The sequence below is a fragment of the Danio rerio genome, chromosome 22 (assembly GCF_049306965.1).
Source record: "Danio rerio strain Tuebingen ecotype United States chromosome 22, GRCz12tu, whole genome shotgun sequence".
Lineage (NCBI taxonomy): Eukaryota > Metazoa > Chordata > Actinopteri > Cypriniformes > Danionidae > Danio > Danio rerio.
In genome coordinates this window covers 8,781,575-8,800,982 of record NC_133197.1, presented here as the reverse complement: position 1 = coordinate 8,800,982, position 19,408 = coordinate 8,781,575, and the positions used below count along the sequence as shown (strand labels likewise).

The 19,408-nt window shown below is 32.7% G+C and overlaps 1 protein-coding gene and 1 long non-coding RNA gene across 10 annotated transcripts in view; one reads left to right on the top strand and one right to left on the bottom strand.

Annotated features, from left to right (window-relative positions):
- The window catches only part of LOC141380175 (uncharacterized), a 50,550-nt gene extending 39,332 nt beyond the window's left edge, over positions 1–11,218 (bottom strand). The window contains exon 1 of the long non-coding RNA XR_012397766.1: positions 11,134–11,218. This is a non-coding gene — a long non-coding RNA (uncharacterized lncRNA). The remainder of the gene's footprint in view (positions 1–11,133) is intronic.
- Positions 1,299–14,767, top strand: LOC103909545 (uncharacterized). Of its 9 annotated transcripts, none has more exons than XM_073937337.1 (6): positions 1,299–2,571; positions 2,761–2,984; positions 3,221–3,274; positions 6,892–7,194; positions 8,279–8,338; positions 14,389–14,767. In XM_073937337.1, the coding sequence occupies exons 1-6, from the start codon at positions 2,438–2,440 to the stop codon at positions 14,541–14,543; spliced, it is 930 nt and encodes a 309-aa protein (XP_073793438.1). In that variant the 5' UTR covers positions 1,299–2,437; the 3' UTR covers positions 14,544–14,767. The 9 variants fall into 9 exon arrangements, with proteins under 9 accessions (XP_073793438.1, XP_017208767.2, XP_073793437.1 ...); XM_017353278.4 differs by having other exon boundaries at positions 2,661–2,984; XM_073937336.1 differs by having other exon boundaries at positions 2,658–2,984.
- Positions 14,768–19,408: the final 4,641 nt, after the last annotated feature.

Below are 19,408 nucleotides of genomic sequence, written 5' to 3'. Positions count from 1 at the left end.
TTATTTATATATATATATATGTATGTATGTATATATATATATATGTATCCTAAATTTATATATCCTATATATATATATGTATCCTAAATTATATATATATATGTATCCTAAATTTCTCATCCTCATCCTAATCTCATCCTAAATTTTCTTAAAGTATTTTAAAGTTTTCTTAATGTAAATGTGTGTGTGTGTGTGTGTGTGTGTGTGTGTATGTGTATATATATATATATATATATATATATATATATATATATATATATATATATATATATATATATATATATATATATATATATATACACACACATTTACATGTACTACCCCCTCATTGTGGATTAAGAAAACTTTAAAATACTTTAAGAAAATTTATGATGAGATTATGGCAACCATTGAAGATCTTTAACAACACATACACTTCTTAATACACTTCATTGAACATGTACACAGACATCACTGTTTTGGAAAGACACTATACTATATAACTACAGGTTAACCATGTTTATATATAAGCGCTATAGGCTACAAAATAAACTTGAAAATGTATGATTCAGTAGGCTAGTAATTCGCAACAAATATAGCATATGAGTAATATAATAATTCATTTAAAGTTGAGATCTGTGAATGATTGAATTGAACTGAGCGTAATTTTTTCTTCCCAGAGTCAGACTGCAACCTCTGTTTTGACTCGCCTGAAGCTGTGATCCGATTGGTCGTCACAGCTCTGATGGGCGTGGCTGCTTTGGCTGCTGTTGTTGTTCTGGTTTATGACATCAAAACCAGACAAGAAGAAAGAATCATCACCACCAGCTTTAGAGACTGATGAATCACATATTGTAAACAATGTAATTTTGTTAAAATGTACAAATATTTTTAAGCACCAGTTAGGTATAGTAATATATGTATTATGATTACCAGAGATGTAGCCCTCATGGATTGCTGGAGAACACTCCGTCATTCACATGAACTACATATCCCATCAAGCACTGCAATTACACACCATTTCCAGGTCACCCCTTGATTACGCACTGACAGTTGAAGCTGTTGAAGACTTATTTCTTGGATGGTTTACATCACACACACATCCATTGCTGTGTCTTGTTTCCAGAGTGTACATTTCATAGTGTTTTCCTAGTCTTGCCCTGACCCTGTGTTTGATTACTGTTTGTGTTGTTTTGCCGCCAGCCTTGACCATTTGCCTGTGACTTCGACTTCTCTGTTGGATTATCTGTATGCTCCCAATTGTCCCTGCTTGGACTAAATCTGCCTTACTCTTAATAAACTTAACATTTGCATCTGCATCTTTGTTGCCAACCCCAGTCATTGTTTCATTGTTATTTAAAAAAAAATCAAATCATTTGAGATTCCATTAAACCTTAAAACTTTTAATTTATCTCAGGTTGATTTTATTTCTATTTACTATTTCTTTTTCCTTTATACCTCTGTAGATATAACAAAAGTGCAATTTCGATTTATTATTTTATTATATTGAATGATAATGATACATATTTCGATATAAGTTGTTAATGCTTCCAGATTTAAAAGAGTACCCCAACAATGACTGAAGCCACAAAAATTAGAGGATCCATTAAATGGCATAACATAGTTTTGGCCGATAAATTTTCTGTGGCTGAAAATTTGGTTCATCTCTAATATTAACACACTTTTAGATTCTCATTGTTGCACATTTCTGCTGTGTGGTTGGCTGTTATCAATATAGAGTAAAAAAGTCCAGAGCTTATCATTGTAATTGACGTAATATTTATCACGATTTGATATAATATTGTTTATCAGCCCAGCCCTAGCTAGAATAGTTGGTGGCTCATTCCGCTGTGGCGACTCCTGATAAATTTGGACTAAGCTGAAGGAAAATGGATGAATGAATCTAACAAGTAAAGTGATGTGTAAATAAATAAATCTAAATAAAACTTGGAAAATGAAATAATGGTAAAAAAAATAGAACAACAAGTTTGGTATGACTTTATTTTTACGTATTCTCACTATTAACTTGTGGCTAATAACCTGCCTATTTTTAATATATTGGCTGTTTATTCATACATATTCTGCATGATCATATTTTACACCCCTAATAACCAATAACTTACCTTACCTTAATAATACTTTACTAATTTTTAACAACAGCAAATTAGATATTTATTGAGGTTAAAGTCATATTAATGGTTTGTAAATAGTGAGAATTGTATCTTAAAATTAAGTGTACCAATATTTTTATATCCATTTATAATATTAACTTTGTGAAATAAGAATTGAGTCTTTATGCAAAAAGATCTCTTCCATTTTGCACATCTCTCACACAAGGATTATGATATATGCGAGTCTAAAAGTCAGGAAACCGCTGTAATAGATTGTGTCACATGATGACAAGTGGGGGGTGATATCTGTTCACATACACAATCACACTCTCACAAGCACCTCCAACATGCGGAAGAGTTTCTTTAATAACCTTAGACTATTTCGTCATATTAATTTAAGATTATTGATTTTATCTCCAGCTGTTGAAGATGATGTTGCACATTTCTTTCCTCCCTCTGTGTTTGTGTTATCTGCAGCCTGGTGAGTTTTAAAGGTGTTATGTCTCACTTCTTGTTCACTTCAAATGGTTTAAAAGATTTAAAACAGCTGCTATTATTCTTGCTAAGCAGGTGTTTTTGGCGTTGATATAAATGAAATGAAGAGTGTTTCAGTGAAGATGGGAGAATCAGTAAATCTACACACTGATGATGAATTACAGTCATATTTCAGTATAGAGTGGTGGTTTGGAGGCAGCCGCATCGCTAGAATCAAGAGAGGAATCCTGGACAGTCCTCAATATAAGGATGAGAGATTCACTGATAGACTGAAGCTGGATAATCAGACTGGATCTCTGACCATCATCAACACCAGAAGAACAGATGAAGGAGTTTATGAACTAACAATCACTACTGACAATGAGGAGTCAACCAGGAGATTCAATCTTACTGTTAATGGTAAGTAGAGACTACAGTGTTATATTGCTCCTTTACTCTTCATAATCTTGCATGTTTTAAAGCTTGGCATTAGAAACATTTGTAGTGATTTCCATATATAAAATATGAATAAAAATATCCAGTGGGAGCCAAAAAAATTATTAATTATTTTAAGCAGTTTTTAGAGAGCCGCTGTGCTCTACAGGTTATTACATAGGATCTTATTTCTGTTCTATCTATATTTCTGGCATTTTCAGCTCATCCATCCACCATCACTAGTCAAAATCCTCCATCATCTGAAAGTGCCACAGGTAATGACACTCATATATTCAGATAAACAGCACGACTGTGAGTTTGATATTGTCTGCACACATCAGTTAAGTGATTTTGATAGTACTGATGTGAACCAGGGCCTGTTTACACTGAATTTAAATTACTGGTTAATATTTGCATTGCTTTCACAGTAAAATACTGTATGCAAATTCACAACAAACAGTAATTTTTGTGATTTTGTTACGTTAAATTAATATGAAATTACAGCCACATAGTATAACTTCACAGTAGATAGTAATGTCCATTACTGTGATTTCACAGTGTTATTTTGTAGAATTAACTATATTTTACTGTACAGCAGGCTTTTCTCAGCTATTCATTTTAACACTTACTCTGACTTTGAAATCATTTTAGGTGTTTAATAGTGTTTGGTTTCATAAATCAATTACTTTTGTTCCAGTTTATTATGTTTTGGCTAAGCACAAAGTTATGTTCATTAAAAATTATTTCATATTTTCATGTTCAACTTACACATTTATATAAAGGTGCAGTGCACCCAAAAATGAACATTTACTATGACATTTATGTAATTTCAACACAGGATGGTTTTCTTTCAAGTTATTTTTGAAGATGTAACCAAATTTTTTGGGGGGCTGCAATAAAATTTAGCTTTTTTTAAAATATCAAGAAAGTGCCAATACTTGTGTAAGGCTTAAAGCTTACGCTGCTATTCTGAACCAATAATCGGAAACAGGAAGCAGTTGAAGGATGGCGTGTTTAAATCCATTATTTATCTGACTCCATTGTAATTAATCTGACTCCATTAAAGTTGTTATCATCATTGATAAAGAGAAAGAATCTCAAAGCTTAAAGCAGGCAAAGTTGTTTATTAAGTTACATGATCAAATATACAGACATTAGAATGAAACAAACTAAGATACTGTATAAAGAAATTAGCTGTAACATATGCACTGCTGAGCAACAAAGATAGTGAAACTGCCTTTGTTAGCATATGAGGCTACGCACTGGTGTGCGGGAGATGCAGAGTAAAAGCCATTCTCCCAGATCAACAGTTACCTTTCCCTATTATACCCTGAGCAAAGCATTGTCAAACATGAGTGAAAACCAACCCCCAAAACCAGCTGAACGTGAGAACAAAGTTGAAGAGATGAAGTGGGGGAGAAGAACATTAACATACTCTCCTCAGGCCATGACCCAACAATAGTAAATATATTGTAGATTGAAATACAATTAATCAATGTCTCTGTTGATTTCATCACTACAACACTGAAGTCATAAACTGTCAAATGACACCAAACATGACAAAGATATCAGAAGGAAGAACACAAGCAGATGAATTGTGTATGGTGAAGAGCACATGGTTACTCTAAGCAAATGGCAGAGATGTGTATCGGTGCTGTGAGGAACTCTGCCTCACCAGGAGGACCCATCCCATGCTTGGAATGTCTCAGTAGTCCTTCATTAGCATAGAAGGAAATATATATCATATTTTCTCAGCTTACACTTGCAAAAAAGTTCATTTGTAATAATGTCTATGATGAATGAAAGAAAAAGAGTTTGAATTCCCATAACTAACATGCAAAAGATGTAGCCCTTTTTACAGTAATTTGCTGTTATCATGCTAATTTGATTAACTTCACAATAAAATTCTGAATACAACGCATTACTGTGAATTTTTACAGTTAAATCATGTAAAGTAATCCTAATGTAATTTACTGTGAAAAATTCAGTAACGTTATATGAACATCTGCATTTTTTTTACAGTGCAGTTCTTACTTTCTCTCCGCTATTACATCTGAAGAAACTGTTTTTTGGATCTTGCTCATGTTTTCACCTGTCAGAGTATTAACAGTGCAGAAAATGAATAAGCTTGACTTGATTGTGAAGCACTTAGGGTGTATGGCCATACACGACAAATGCGCTATATAAATACACACATTACATTACATTGATTATTTGTTTTTATTTCCTTACTTGTCTTTTACCTGTTTATGTAAACCACTTTTAATTGCCACTGTGTATAATATGTGCTATATAAACAAACCTGCCTTGTCTAATAACTCATTTCTAATTACTGATTTATTTTGTCTTTGCCATGATGACTGTACCGATTATTTTACTAGATATATTAAAGATACTAGCACTCGGATTAAAGTGACATTTAAAGGCTTAACTAGGTTATTTATGTTAACTGGGTGAGTTGGGATAATTAGGAAAGTCCTTGTACAATGATGATCTGTGTAATAGTTAAATAATATTGACCTTAAAATGATTTTTTTTTATTAATAAACTGACTTTATCCTAGCCGGAAAAAACAAATAAGACTTTCTCCAGAAGAAAAATATTATAGGAAATACTGAGAAAAAAATCCTCGCTCTGTTAAACATAATTCGGGAAATATTTGAAAGAGACAAAAAAAAAAAAAAAAAAAAAAACTCACAGGAGGGCAGATAATTTTGACTTAAACTGTATGTATAAGTATATGAATGCTTTTTTGAGTGTAGTTTCAAAAAATGTATTTTAATCTGACCACCTAACACCTTAATGAAGATACTACAAAAATAACCAAACGTAAAACAGTTTGTGTCAGTTGAGACCCGGTGCACGCGAGGTGACCAAAAATAAAAGGCACAAAGGAGAAGTGAAAAAACACTTTATGCTTACATTTGCGTCAAGTCAGCTCTTCAGGCTACTCAGTTTAACTTCTTGGTTTGGAAATGAAGAAGGGGTTTTAGTGTTGATGACCCCTAAACAGGGCCCCATAACTGCAGTGAACAGAACATGCTGATTATAAACCAGTTATTGCATTAGAATCAGAGGCCTCGTTTCCTTATGACAGTAACTTTTAAAGAGCAGTGGATCTTTATTTTATTTGAATAAAATGTAAACTTGTCTGCCTTGCTTGGAATTTAATGTGGGAAAAAATGAATGTCCAAACTATTGTTTATAATGTAAGTTTGTTGTGCGTGAAGAGTTTAATTTCCTGTTAACATAAAAAAATAGATAGTAAATGGTGAGTAAATTTTAATTTTTGGGTGCACTATGCCTTTAAGCACAACTCTCCACCTCCTGTCAACCAAAGACAGTTCATATACAGGCGTTTCTAAGAAAGCTGTTATTGTTTAAGGCTACACTGACATCGTTTATTTCATGCTATGTAAAACCATTTAAAGAGCTGCTCAGATGAAAATGATTTGCACATTGATTTTATTTTTACTCCATTTAATTGGTACGTAGAATTTATAAATATATATTCAGATTGAATATGTTGTCAAATGACTGAGATGTAGTTTGAATTCTAATGTGTGTTTGGGAGCATGATGAATAGCTTTAGTCCTGTTACTATTTACTCTGTTTTTCGTGTATCTAATTGATCTGTTAAAACATCAGTTAAAATCTACTCAAAATACTCAAATCCAGTTTTGTAATTTGGATCAGTAACACGTTTAACATTTAATTTTAGTAAAGTACAAGTAAACATTGCTTTAATAAACTCTAATCGTTTTTAGGAAAATTCATTTTACAAGAAAGAAATGTATTATTTATTTATATTTTCCATTGAGATTACGCAACTGACACAACAACAAATGTGAGTGACGAGCCATGTGCTAAAGTTTTGTGTTTGTTTCTGCAGGTGTGTTTGGTGTTGATGAAGTGTCAGTAAAGGAGGGAAATTCTGTCACTCTACACACTCATCTTCAAATAAAGAGAGATGAAGAGTCTGTGTGGAGCTTCAACAAAACTTGGATTGCTAAAGTGATTGAAGACAAACTCGCATATAATGAAGATGGAGAATTCCAAAACAGACTGAAGCTGGATCATCAGACTGGATCTCTGACCATCACAAACACCAGAACCACAGACTCTGGAGTATATATATTTACAACCATCATTGATAATAAACAGCTAACAAGGAGGTTCAGTGTTACTGTTTATGGTGAGTAAAGAATTAGTGTCATTTCTCCAGACCTCTGAATATTCATAAGTATCATCACTTTCATAAAACCCACCACATCATTACAAAGAAAGACAGTTCAGTCCACATCATATGAATTCATAACAAGTGGAAAAGGGAATCAAAAGGTGCAAAAGTGTACCCTAAAGGTTTTAATGTTCACCTGTACACAAAAAATTTACCTTTTAAAAATGTACCACCCCAGTGACCAATAAGAGTGAACCAGAATAGTGTAGTATTAATAGTTTGTCCAGTGTATCCAAATGCTGCTCAAATGTTTTTATGGGCCATTTTTGTCTTTTTAATTAAAAAGTTGATACAGTGTTATCATTAGAATAAAATAATTGTCAGATTCTTAAGTATCAGGAGTTAACTGTTCTTCAGGCATTACTTCATTTAACAACTGAATTTTACATGGATTGCTGCTGTAAAAGTGATATATACTCTTAATCTTGACCTGCTAAAACGATTTTAAGCTTGCCATAACTACACAAATGTTTGTAGTTTAGCCATATAACACATGGAAATAAATAGTAGGAGCCCTGGTTTAAAACATTTATATTAATTACATTTAGATTTATTATTATAAGTTATATTTAAGAAATCAAAAGAGGTTGATTGGAAAAAACATTACAAATATTTTTTATTGATTTCTTAATGCTTGATATATGTTATGGAGATGAGTTCTGGCAGTCAAAAGTTTATAATAGTTAATTTTTTAATAATGTTCTGATCACTAACATTGCATTTATTTAATCAAAATAAATACATTTTTTTAAAATGTTATTTATTCTATTCTAATGACATTATTTAAAAAGCTGAAAGACGCTACTTGATGTCCCACAGTGTTTTAATTGTTTAGTGAAAACAAAAATGTTTCAAGGGATTTCAGTGGCTCTTTACTTTGAAATTCACAACTTCATTTTTTAAAATATTCTTTATCTTTCTGTCTTTCTTTTTCTTTTTTTAAGTTTCCAAAACTATATTTTAACCTTTCCTTCATATAACAACAGAATGACTAAAGCATCTGTCTTACTTGCATTTGTTTTACCTGACATTTTTCCAGCTTATTCATCTACTACCATCACCTCTCATCCCAATCCTCCATCAGCTGAGACTGCCACAGGTAATACATCAATAAACAGCATGGGCCCTATCATACACCCGAGAGCAAAAGCGAAAGTGAACTTTTACGTCATTTAAATAGCAAATGCTCTTATGACGTGAAGCAGCTGGCTGTTAAAGGGAATGGGAGACTCTGATTTGTTTATTCTCAAAACACACCTATAACTCATTAAAAAAATAAACTCAACCTTTTTAGACCAGGGGTCACCAATCCTGGTCCTGGAGGGCCGGTGTCCCTGCAGGGTTTAGCTCCATCATGCCTCAACACACCTGCCTGGATGTTTCAAGTATACCTAAGAGCTTGATTAGCTTGTTCAGGTGTGTTTGATTAGGGTTGGAGCTAAAATCTGCAGGACACCAGCCCTCCAGGAGCAAATTTGGTGACCACTGTTTTTAGACCATGCGCCTTCGCGTAAAGAGGATTTTCCCGTCCTCATATTAGCACATATGGATTCTGACACCCTAAATGCGTTTGCGCCCTGTGCTTTCCTTATTGCGCATGGACAGTCAAAACAAAGCCCCATGAATGTGAGCTTGATATTACTTTAACTGTGAGTTGATAGTAATGTTGTGTAATGTAGTAAGGTCTGTAATTTAGCTCAATCTTTCTCTCTGCTGGCCTTTTTTTCTGTTACTACATCTGAAAATAATAGTAACAGTTTTTAGATCTTGCTCATGTTTTGACCTGCAGGAGCATTATTAAATTATCAAATTGATCCGGATTTAGTAATCCTGTTTTTGCGATCTGTGATCACGTAATCCAGCTTAATTTTGAGCCAGTTTTTCAAAGCAACATCGGATTGGATCAATCTGATCCGGTTAGGAACTTTTCAGGACCACTAAATCTGGATTACCAGTGCTCAATCACAATGTAGATAAACAGGCTTGTGTAAAGAGCAACAAATATATTAGCCTGTGTGGGGTCAATATAACTTTATTTTTATTTTAAATGAAAACTAAGAAAATGTAATAAATAACAAAATAATAATAATAATAATAATAATAATAAATAAGAAAAACAAGAAAAACCCCACCCCATCCTCTTTCAGCAGTCCGCTCATCTGAGACCTACAACACTGTACATTGAGGATATTTATAATAAGTTTCAAATTTAGATGTAAATGAAAAAGACTTGTCAGAAATGTCAGAAACTCCACAATAATTTCAGACTTCCTCATCTGATGTGAGAGACCAGCTTGTCTGAGCGTAGCCTTTAGGAGGCAGATCTGAAGTCTGGCCTTGGTTTGCTGCAGTTTGGTCAGAGTCAGTTGTTCCTCTGCCAGATGAAGCTGTGCTTCTGCCCTTTCACTCTCTTTTTGCAATTGTTGCAAGAGAAATCCAAAGTCATTGCCTTTCTTTGCATTTTTATTTTTGGTTATTCTGTTATCATTGCATGCATCACTATTAAATATACTAAAAAGAAAAATATTTTCCATTGTGATAAAAAAAAAAAAAAAAAAAAAAAATATATATATATATATATATATATATATATATATATATATATATATATATATATATATATATATATATATATATCAATTAGTGACAGAAATTTTTTTTATTGTTTTTGGTCAGTTTTGACAGCTGTTTGGGGGATTATTTTATGAGGCCAAACCTTCTTTGCTGTAGGCCTATACTGAAAGGCTGAATTTGTTAAAGCCTATAATCACTATAGCCTGACGGATGAACAAATAAAATTAAAACCTTATGAATAAATATTATATCTCGTAAGATACTGCATAATCCAAAAATAGTATTATTTAATACATTTTTAAGTTTTCATTAAATTTTAGGCATAAAATCCATGCTAAATCCACCCTTCTGATGGCATCAGTTTAATCCAGGTTTTTTGGATCAAAGTGATCCAGACCCTACAAAAACCCAAACTAAAGGTTTGATCCAGATCAAAACCAAGATTGGATTACGTGATCTAATCCGATTATGTAATCCGTTTTTTCTTTTGAAAAACCCATTTTCAAGATTTAATCCAATCCCTCATCCAAGATCCTAGTGGATTACTTTTGAAAAACCGGGCCTATGAGCAGAGAGAAAAAGCTGATTATATCTTCACACTTCTCTCAGAAATAACTAGTACACATGCGAGGCCATGAAGGGCTTCTGGTAAATAAACAGCCAGATTTGCAGTTCAAAGTGTGAGTTCCTCATATAGACTTGCATGCAATTAAATGTGTGGGTTTTAAATGCTGACGATAGTTCAGCATACTTAAATGTGAGAAAACATTTCAGTTTAAATTTTCCTTTAAAATTATATTTTTTAAATGTAGTTAAATTTTATTTGACTACATACGAAACAATGGATGCACCTACATTCAATGGTAACACCATAAGCAATCTCTTTTTAATCTCATTCTTCTTCATCTGCCTGATTATAAAGTCTCTTTTACGTAAAATATAAAACATAGTTGATTAAAAAGAAAGTTAGCAAGTTGGTATAATGCAAGTTAGCACTCAAAGACAAAACACACTCAGTCTGACTCCAAGACCAATATGAAGCCAAATATAAAGATACATAGCTTCTAAAATGTGCAGAATAGCAGTGTTGGTAAAACTTTTTTAACATTACTTCCTCAAATACACCCACGATGCCCTCAGAAGACACATGAGCAAATGTCGTTTATTTTCTAGAAATGTTTTCTTCTGTTCACCCAGAAGTTAACATGATTTATTTATTAATTAACCAATTGGATTTTGTTTTATTAACATTTAGACAAACCCTAACTCTCCTACAGTAACATAAATGTTAATTGTTGTTGTGCAGCGTCACAAACTTACTCTACATTGATGTGCGCATGCCCAAGAATCCGCAGCTGTTTCCGCTCTAGCCTCCCTTCACCGTCAGTGGAGGAAGAAACTGAAACTGAGATACAGCAAAAACAGTCGTGATGTCGCCATCTCCTGGAGCAATATGTAACAAGCGTAGACTGAAATCAATTCTGTGTGATAGCGGGTCCTCTTATTAGATTAAAATACTGCGTTTTATTATTTATTATTTATTATTATTGTAATAAATGTTATATTAAATTTCAATTTATTTGAGATTACATTACTTAAACCTCATTTTAAATCTCAGACTGATTTTAACCTTATCTGCCTGACTAATCCTGATAAACTGCATTTGGATCCACACCTTTGTTACCAACCCAACCCCAGTCATTGTTTTAATGTGTTATTTAAAATTTTAAACATTTTTGAGATTACATTAAACCATAAACTTTTAATATATCTCAGGCTGATTTTATTTCTATTTTCTGTTTACTAGTTTCCCCCTTTATTCCTCTATATCTGTGATCTGATTGGCCATCTCTGCTCTTATCGGTGTGGCTGTTGATTGATCAGAGTACACTCTCAGAAATAAAGGTACGCAAGCTGTCACTGGGGTGGTACCTTTTTCAAAAGATACAAATTTGTACCTAAAAGGTCTATATTCATACCTCAAAGGTGCATATTAGTACCTAAAAAGTACAAAAGTGTTCCTCTTAAAATTTGTAGGTACTAATATACACATTTAAGTTACCCATTTCTGAGAGTGTAGCATGATTATAATGATATCAGAACATGTTTAAAGTTTAATTTGTTTCTTTTTAAGTAAAATTTTAATGCTGTTCAGTTAATTATTTTAAGCAATTTTGAGTTCTAACAGGTTATTGCTTAATATTATTACAGCAGCAGACAATATTACACATTTCAAGAATCGCAAGAAGTTAGAAGAGTATAACTGGTGAATTTGAGAGACCGTTCCAGATATATTATTGATTTATTAAAGACTGACATATACATATACATATACATATATATATATATATATATATATATATATATATATATATATATATATATATATATATATATATATATTTTTTTTTTTTTTTTTTTTTTTTTTTTTTTACTGGTAGTCAAATATTTGTAATGTTTTTTTTTTATTCTCTTCTGCTCACTAAAACTGCAGCAATTTAATACATTTAAGTTGTGCAAATATTTTAAAATTTAATTTATACTAGTGTTGCAATGCTGAATTTAAGCTGTGATAGAAACAAAACATCATTTAAAGAATAACTAGACACTTCTTTATGTCCTTCAGTGTTTGCATATTTTAGTGGAAACTACGTCAAAAGGCTGAAATAATGCTGGATTTATATATATATATATATATATATATATATATATATATATATATATATATATATATATATATATATATATATATATATTTCAATCTTTCTGTCTTTTTCTGTTTTCAATTTTTGTATCTGGAAGTTTTCAAAACTATTCTTTAAATCTTAAAAATCTGAAAGCTCTCCCTCAGCATAACAAAAGATTGACTAATAAAGCATCTCTGTTTGTTTTATCTAACACATTTAACACATAATTTAAGTGAACAGTGAGGTAGTAATGTTGTTAACCAGAAAGCTCTGTTATTTAGCTCTATCTCTCTTTGCTAGCCTTACTTTCTGTTATAACGTCTGACAGTTTTTTGGATCATGCTCATGTGTTGACCTGCAAGAGCATTATTAACAGTGCAAGCTTGACTTGTGGTTAGATGTCCACTATGAGCAGAGAGAAAGAGCTGATGATATCTTTACACTTCTCTCAGAAACAACTGTAACTATAAGATATGCATGAGGTCATGAAGTGCTTCTGGTAAAGAAAACACAGATAGACTTGCATGCAATTAGTATGTGTGAGTTTCATATAATGCTAAAAGCTAAAGATGAGCTCTGCCTGTCTGAATGTGAGAAAACATTTCAGCTGTTAAAAAATTCCCTTTAATATTCTAAATTAATTTGGCTAATGGCCGTCCATGTAACAAAACCATTGATAATCTCTTTTTGAGTACATTCTTCTTCATCTGCCAGGTTAAAGTCCATTATACATGTAAGGTAGAAACAATGTTGATTAAAAAGGAAGTTATGGTAGCTTACAAGTTAGCACTCCTGAAAAACTCTCAAGTCTGACTCTAAGACCAATATGATGCAAAAAATAAAGATAAATAGCTTCAAAAATGAGTAAAATGGCGATGTTGGTAATACTATTCACATTCCTTCCTTAAACACACCCACACTAGCCTCAGGAGACACGAGCACATGGCCTTCATTTTCTAGAAATGCTTTCTTTAGTTCAACCAAATGTTAACGAGATTTATTTTTTAAATCAATCATTAATCTGCGTTTTATTAACATCTACACCTACCCCAACCCTAAACCTTCCCTAACAGTAAGTGTCACCAAACTTATATTGACGTGAGCATGCCTAGGAATCCGCAGCTGTTTCCCCTCCTGATTTTAAGGTCAGTGGAGATAGAGACAGAGATGATGCATAATCAGTCACTTGTCGCCATCTCCTGGAGCAATTAGGTAACATGCATAGGCCCATTATTGTATCTCATACTGTCGATCATGGTAATACTTCAGTAAATAGGTAGGTAGGTAGGTAGGTAGGTAGATTGATTGATTGATTGATTGATTGATTGATTGATTGATTGATTGATTAAATGCATCTGTCAACTTAAAAAAAATGGATTTAAAATGATAAAGACTAAAAGTAGGCCTACTTAAGGTTTACCTCTATTTTAATAATCTACATGTACTACCACCACAGTGTGGATTAAGAAAACTTTAAAATACTTTAAGAAAATTAATTTAAGATAAGATTATACCAACCATCCAAGATCTTGGACAACATAAACACCTATTTATACACAAATACACTTCATTGAACATGTACACATAGACATCACATAGACTATATAACTGCATGTTAAATGTTTATATCTGTCTACCCTATACACAACTCCTTATCTTGTCTAAGTTTCATTATAATGCAATAATGTGCTTTTTTGTAAAACTGCTTTGAAACAATAATTATTTTGAAAAGCACAATACAAATAAACTTGAATTGAAAATTCATGATTCAATAGGCTAGTGAATCAAAACGAATATAGCTTGTGTAATATATGTGCAATATAATAATTAAGTTGAAGTTGGGAACTGTGAATGATTGAATTGAACTGAGTGTAATTTTTCTTTTCAGACTGCAACCTCTGTTTTGACTCGCCTGAAGCTGTGATCCGATTGGTTGTTACGGTTCTGATGGGCGTGGCTGCTTTGGCCGCGGTTGTTGTTCTGGTTTATGACATCAAAACCAGACGAGAAGAAGAAAGATTTAGCACCAGCTTTAGAGACTGATGAATTTTACCAATGCATTTTCCCTCTTAAATATAATCTACTGTTCAAAACAGAAATCAACTGCATCTGTAAAAAATTAAATTGGCGCAGTAAACTGTGAATGTAATCTTTATGCTTCACTCTTTACTTTTGATGTAACGAAAAATATTAAATATAAGTTCAATAAAAAAAACTGAAATGCTTTACAATAAAATTTATTTAGCAATAAAAATACTTTTCCCCATTTCCTATTGATTATTTCTGTTTTATTTATTTTTCTCTGCATGCAGCCTTTCAGTTGACAGATCTGTGATCTGATTGGCCATCTCTGCTTTTATGGGTGTGGCTGTTGATTGTTATTTCATTAGCATGATTGTAATGATATCAGAACCTTTTTTAAACTGTCTTTTTTTCTTGCTTTCTTTTTGGTCAGGCTAAATAATTAAAATGAATCACTGACGTCAGCTGTCTTTTTAATTTCAAAGACAATGATTTCTATACAATTTAAAATAAAACTAATTTTTCTAAAAAAAAAAAATTAGCAGAAAATTTGGACTATCGCCTAATCATTTAAAGATGTTTATCAGATCTTTGAACACAACAGATGTTTTTTAGAGCAATATTGCATGTACTGTACATAATATGTGACAAAGGGATAGTTCACCCTATAATAGATATTTACATTTACATTTAGCAGATGCTTTTATCTAAAGCGACTTACAAATGAGGAAAAGGAAGCAATTTACACAACTATAAGAGCAACAATGAATAAGTGCTATGGGCAAGTTTTGGGTAAAGAAAGTGTAAGAAGCAAAACATTAGTAAATATTTATTTTTATTTTTATTTTATTTTTTTTGTAGTAGTAGTTAGTGTTGGAGCCAGAGAGGGAATTGCAGATTAGTAAGGAAAGTGGAGACTAAATAGTTGAGTTTTCTTTCGTTCGGAAAAGTGATTTCTTCCCTCTATGGGATGGAATTACGAGGCGACGTTCATTCACAGAACGCAAGTTTCTGGAGGGCACATAAATCTGCAGAAGTGGGAGCAGATAAGAAGGAGCAAAGCCAGAAATCGCTTTGTAAGCAAACATCAGAGCTTTGAATTTGATGCGAGCAGCAACTAGCAGCCAGTGCAAACGGATGAGCAGCGGACGGATGAGTTCTGTCATCATTTCAGGATTTAAACAGCATGTTTCATTCTTCTACAGCATGTGGTGATTGCTAAATAAAATATCACAAAGGGATAGTATACCCAGTAATAGATATTTTGTTATCTTTATTTACCCTTCACATGTTGCAAACAAATTCCTTCTTTTGTTGAACACAAAAGAAGATATTTGAAAAGGGCTGGAAACCGGTAACTACTGACTTTCATAGTAATTGTTTGTTTCTATAACTACTATTTTCATTTATAGCACTTCATTTTGTATTTTTTGTTAAAATACACTATGAACAGCTACGCTAATTATTTACTTTATTCTCTATTTTTATTATTATACATCTTATTACATCTAGCGTTCTCCAGCGCCTAGAATGCAGCTCTGCACAAAAAGTATGGCCAGAGGAGAAATAGTCGTGCCCAATTGAGCCTGGTTTCTCTCAAGGTTTTTTCCTTCACTTTCGTCAATTGGTGAAGTTTGTTTCTTGACACTGTCACCACTGGTTTGCTTGGTTTGGAACTTGGGACTAGTGGAGATATGCATTGATGTATTTGCTCTTCAGTGATGGTACTTCCAGCAGTGAAAATAAACCACACTGAACTGAAGTTCAACTTTAAAAACTGAATTGACACAGTTTCAATTTACTAGAACTTCTATGTTAAGCTGCTTTGACACTATTTACTTTGTAAAGGCGCTATAGAAATAAACATGAATTAAATTCAATTGTTTGTAACTGTACACGGAAAAATTTCATAATTTGGACAGGAATATTGATTATATCACTTTTAGATTCACCTGAGATGACCTGTGTGAGAGATTTCTTAGACAGACCAGTAGGTGTTGCTGCAGGATCAGAATGTTGTCAAGCAAGTCCAACATGTGAAAACCTGTAATTAAAGCCAGAATAAAGTCAATATTTGCTTATATTCACTGGTCTTCTATTGCTAGTACACAATACCAATATTCAATTTTATCAGCATGTAAATCATATCTGTAATTTCTACACAACAAAAATGCAAAATAGAAATAAAACATGCTCAATATTTCAGTGAAAAAAAACCCAATTCTTTAGATTTACAATTTTTTTAGGTAAGTTGTTGGAAACAATTTATATGGGCTAGATTTAAACGAACAAATTTAGTAACGTTCAACTTAATTTGCTCAAATTCAACCCATATAAATTGTTTGCAATCATTTAAAATGAACTGTTTTTTTCAGTGATGTTGTATTTTGTATATCTAATATAGAGACTCCTGAAACTGAAACGAGAAAAAAAAAACCATGTCAAATTTTGTTACTGAGGAATGTCTTTATATCTATTCAACAAAAACACAAATAGGCGCAAGTTTATGTCTTCTGACATAGTCAAACAGCCAGGATGTGGTCTACTAGAACTCAACAGGGAGGAAAAAAAAAAAAAAAAAAAAAACTTTAAAGAGATGTAATAAACAAAAACAAACATACAGACACCAAATTAAAGGGGAAGTTCACTCAAAAATGTTTACTCATACTCAACCTCACGTTTCATACAAGTATTAGCTTATTTTTTTCTATTGAACACAAAAGAAGTTATCTTGAAACATGTTGAAAACCCGTAACCATTGATTTTTATATAAGAAAATCAACTATCATGGAAGCCGATGGTTCCAAGTTTCCAACTTTTTTTTAAACTGACTTCTTTTGTGTTCAACAGGAAAGAAACTCAAACAGGTTTTTTGAGTAAACGATGACAGAATGTTTAATTTTGGGTGAACTGTCTGTTTAAAGTGTATTTATTTATTTTAATATAAATGAAAGAGTTGTAAAGTACCACTGTGAAGGCCTCCTAACATGAATCTCATAGTATGACTTCTGTTTTAAAGAGATTTATTTAAATAAAAACATTTTAGCCCTGCCGTTGTCTGCATCTGAAGCTTTAGAGTCAAAGTGAAACCTGCTGTGGTTTATCTGAGGTTATTGGAAGTGACTTAGTGACAATAAAAATGTGGTTTGATGAGTGGACAAACATGTTGCTCTTCTTTACTACTGCATGTGTGTTTCATCCAGAGAAATATTATTTGATGCACAGTCCCATATGTCCTAAGTATACTATAATGTTTACAGTGCTAAAAACAGCATATTCTTATAACAGCACATGGCCAGCAAAAACCAGCTCAAAATCATTAGAAATTAATTTACCAACAGCAAAGACATGCGAGGGGCCCAAAATTACTGCAGGATTAAACCAAACATAAAAATAACAGAAACTCTATCTAAGATATGTACAGCACTCAAAATATATTCGTTAAATATGTTAAAAGAGACATCCTAATCTTGTTAAGGTGAAAGACAGAGTGTGCTGTAGTGTAGAGTCTTTAAAAACAAAAGACAGAAACCAAAGGGGATGCAGAAAAGCCACAAAACGAACGAGAACATGAAATGCGCACACAATGCCGAGGCTCGCACACTAGACCAAGATTTTTTTTTTAATGCATGGCTGAAGAGTTTCCTGTTATAAATTGTAGGCATATTTTTAAAATGCTTTACAGCACAAGTGTTTTGTTCTGTTGGTGTTTTTTGTTTTTTCATTTTTTTAATGTTTCCATTGAATGCTTCAACATGGCAGGAGACTAGATTCTGAGTCAAAGTGAAACTGCTGTGGTCTGAGTTGTCTGAAGTTTGTTTAGTGGCAGAGAGACTCAGATAAATGTGGTCTATTAGAAAGGCAATTACCTTGCTCCTGTTAACTATTGCATGTGTGTGGTCGATTAATGGGTAAATGGGCAAAGACACAATTTTCCATTAAACCAGAGATGCCCAAACTGGAGCCCTCGGCCCAAAGTTGCCGCACGGTAACCTTTAATTTGGCCCACCATCCAATTTGAGAAAAGATTGTCATTTCTATTTTAATATAACATTGTTTTTGTTTGTTTGTTTTATTGCTCAGCAACCAAAAAGTCAAGTGAAATCAAATGTTTCAATTAAATGTATCTGTAAATTAATCTGATTTTATAAAATGTAAGTCACTCGACGCACAGAAACAATGCAGAAACATTAGAGAGCATATCAAGACAAAAACAGGTGCTCCACTGAACTCCATTCTGTTAAATAAATAAGTTAGATAATATGAAGCAATGTTTTCTAGTTTTTGTTTTTTTAATATCAATAAATAAATTAGGAAATGTCTCATGGCAACTTTAACTTAATACAGTGTGATATATTTACCTTCGCCCCACCACCCTCAATTACGTTTGGTTTTTGGCCCTTCATAAGAAAAAGTTTGGGCACTCCTGCGTTACATATTTCCACACTATACACAAATTCACAGAAAATAGTGAGACCAATAACCATTGACATCTGATCTCTTTTGTACATACTGAAACTGGGATGCTCTTATCTCATCTCACAAATCAGTAGAATGAAATAAACTAGTTCTGCAACATTCAGGATGTGAGTGATGTGTAAGAAGCGTTAAGATAAACATTCGCAAATATCATTAGCCTGCAGAAAAAAAATGTAAGAAATGAACGGCTCTTGTTACTTACTGGGGTGGGTTTCATTTCTGTGTGGAGTTTGTATGTTCTCACTGCGTTAACGTAGGTTTTCTCCGGGTGCTCCGGTTTCCCCCACAGTCCAAAGACATGTGGTACAGGTGAATTGGGTAGACTAAGTTTCCAGAGATGGATTGTGGCTGGAAGGGCATCCGCTGCATAAAAACGTGCTGAATAAGTTGCCGGTTCATTCCACTGT

What these genes read in the sequence shown, in the direction of transcription:
- LOC103909545 (XM_073937336.1), top strand. Translation starts at nt 2,520, where the DNA reads ATGATGTTGCACATTTCTTTCCTCCCTCTGTGTTTGTGTTATCTGCAG. An exon ending in GTTCAGTGTTACTGTTTATG is followed by an intron (nt 7,195 to 8,278) that starts GTGAGTAAAGAA and finishes ACATTTTTCCAG; the next exon opens with CTTATTCATCTACTACCATC. An exon ending in ATCAGCTGAGACTGCCACAG is followed by an intron (nt 8,339 to 14,388) that starts GTAATACATCAA and finishes TTTTCTTTTCAG; the next exon opens with ACTGCAACCTCTGTTTTGAC.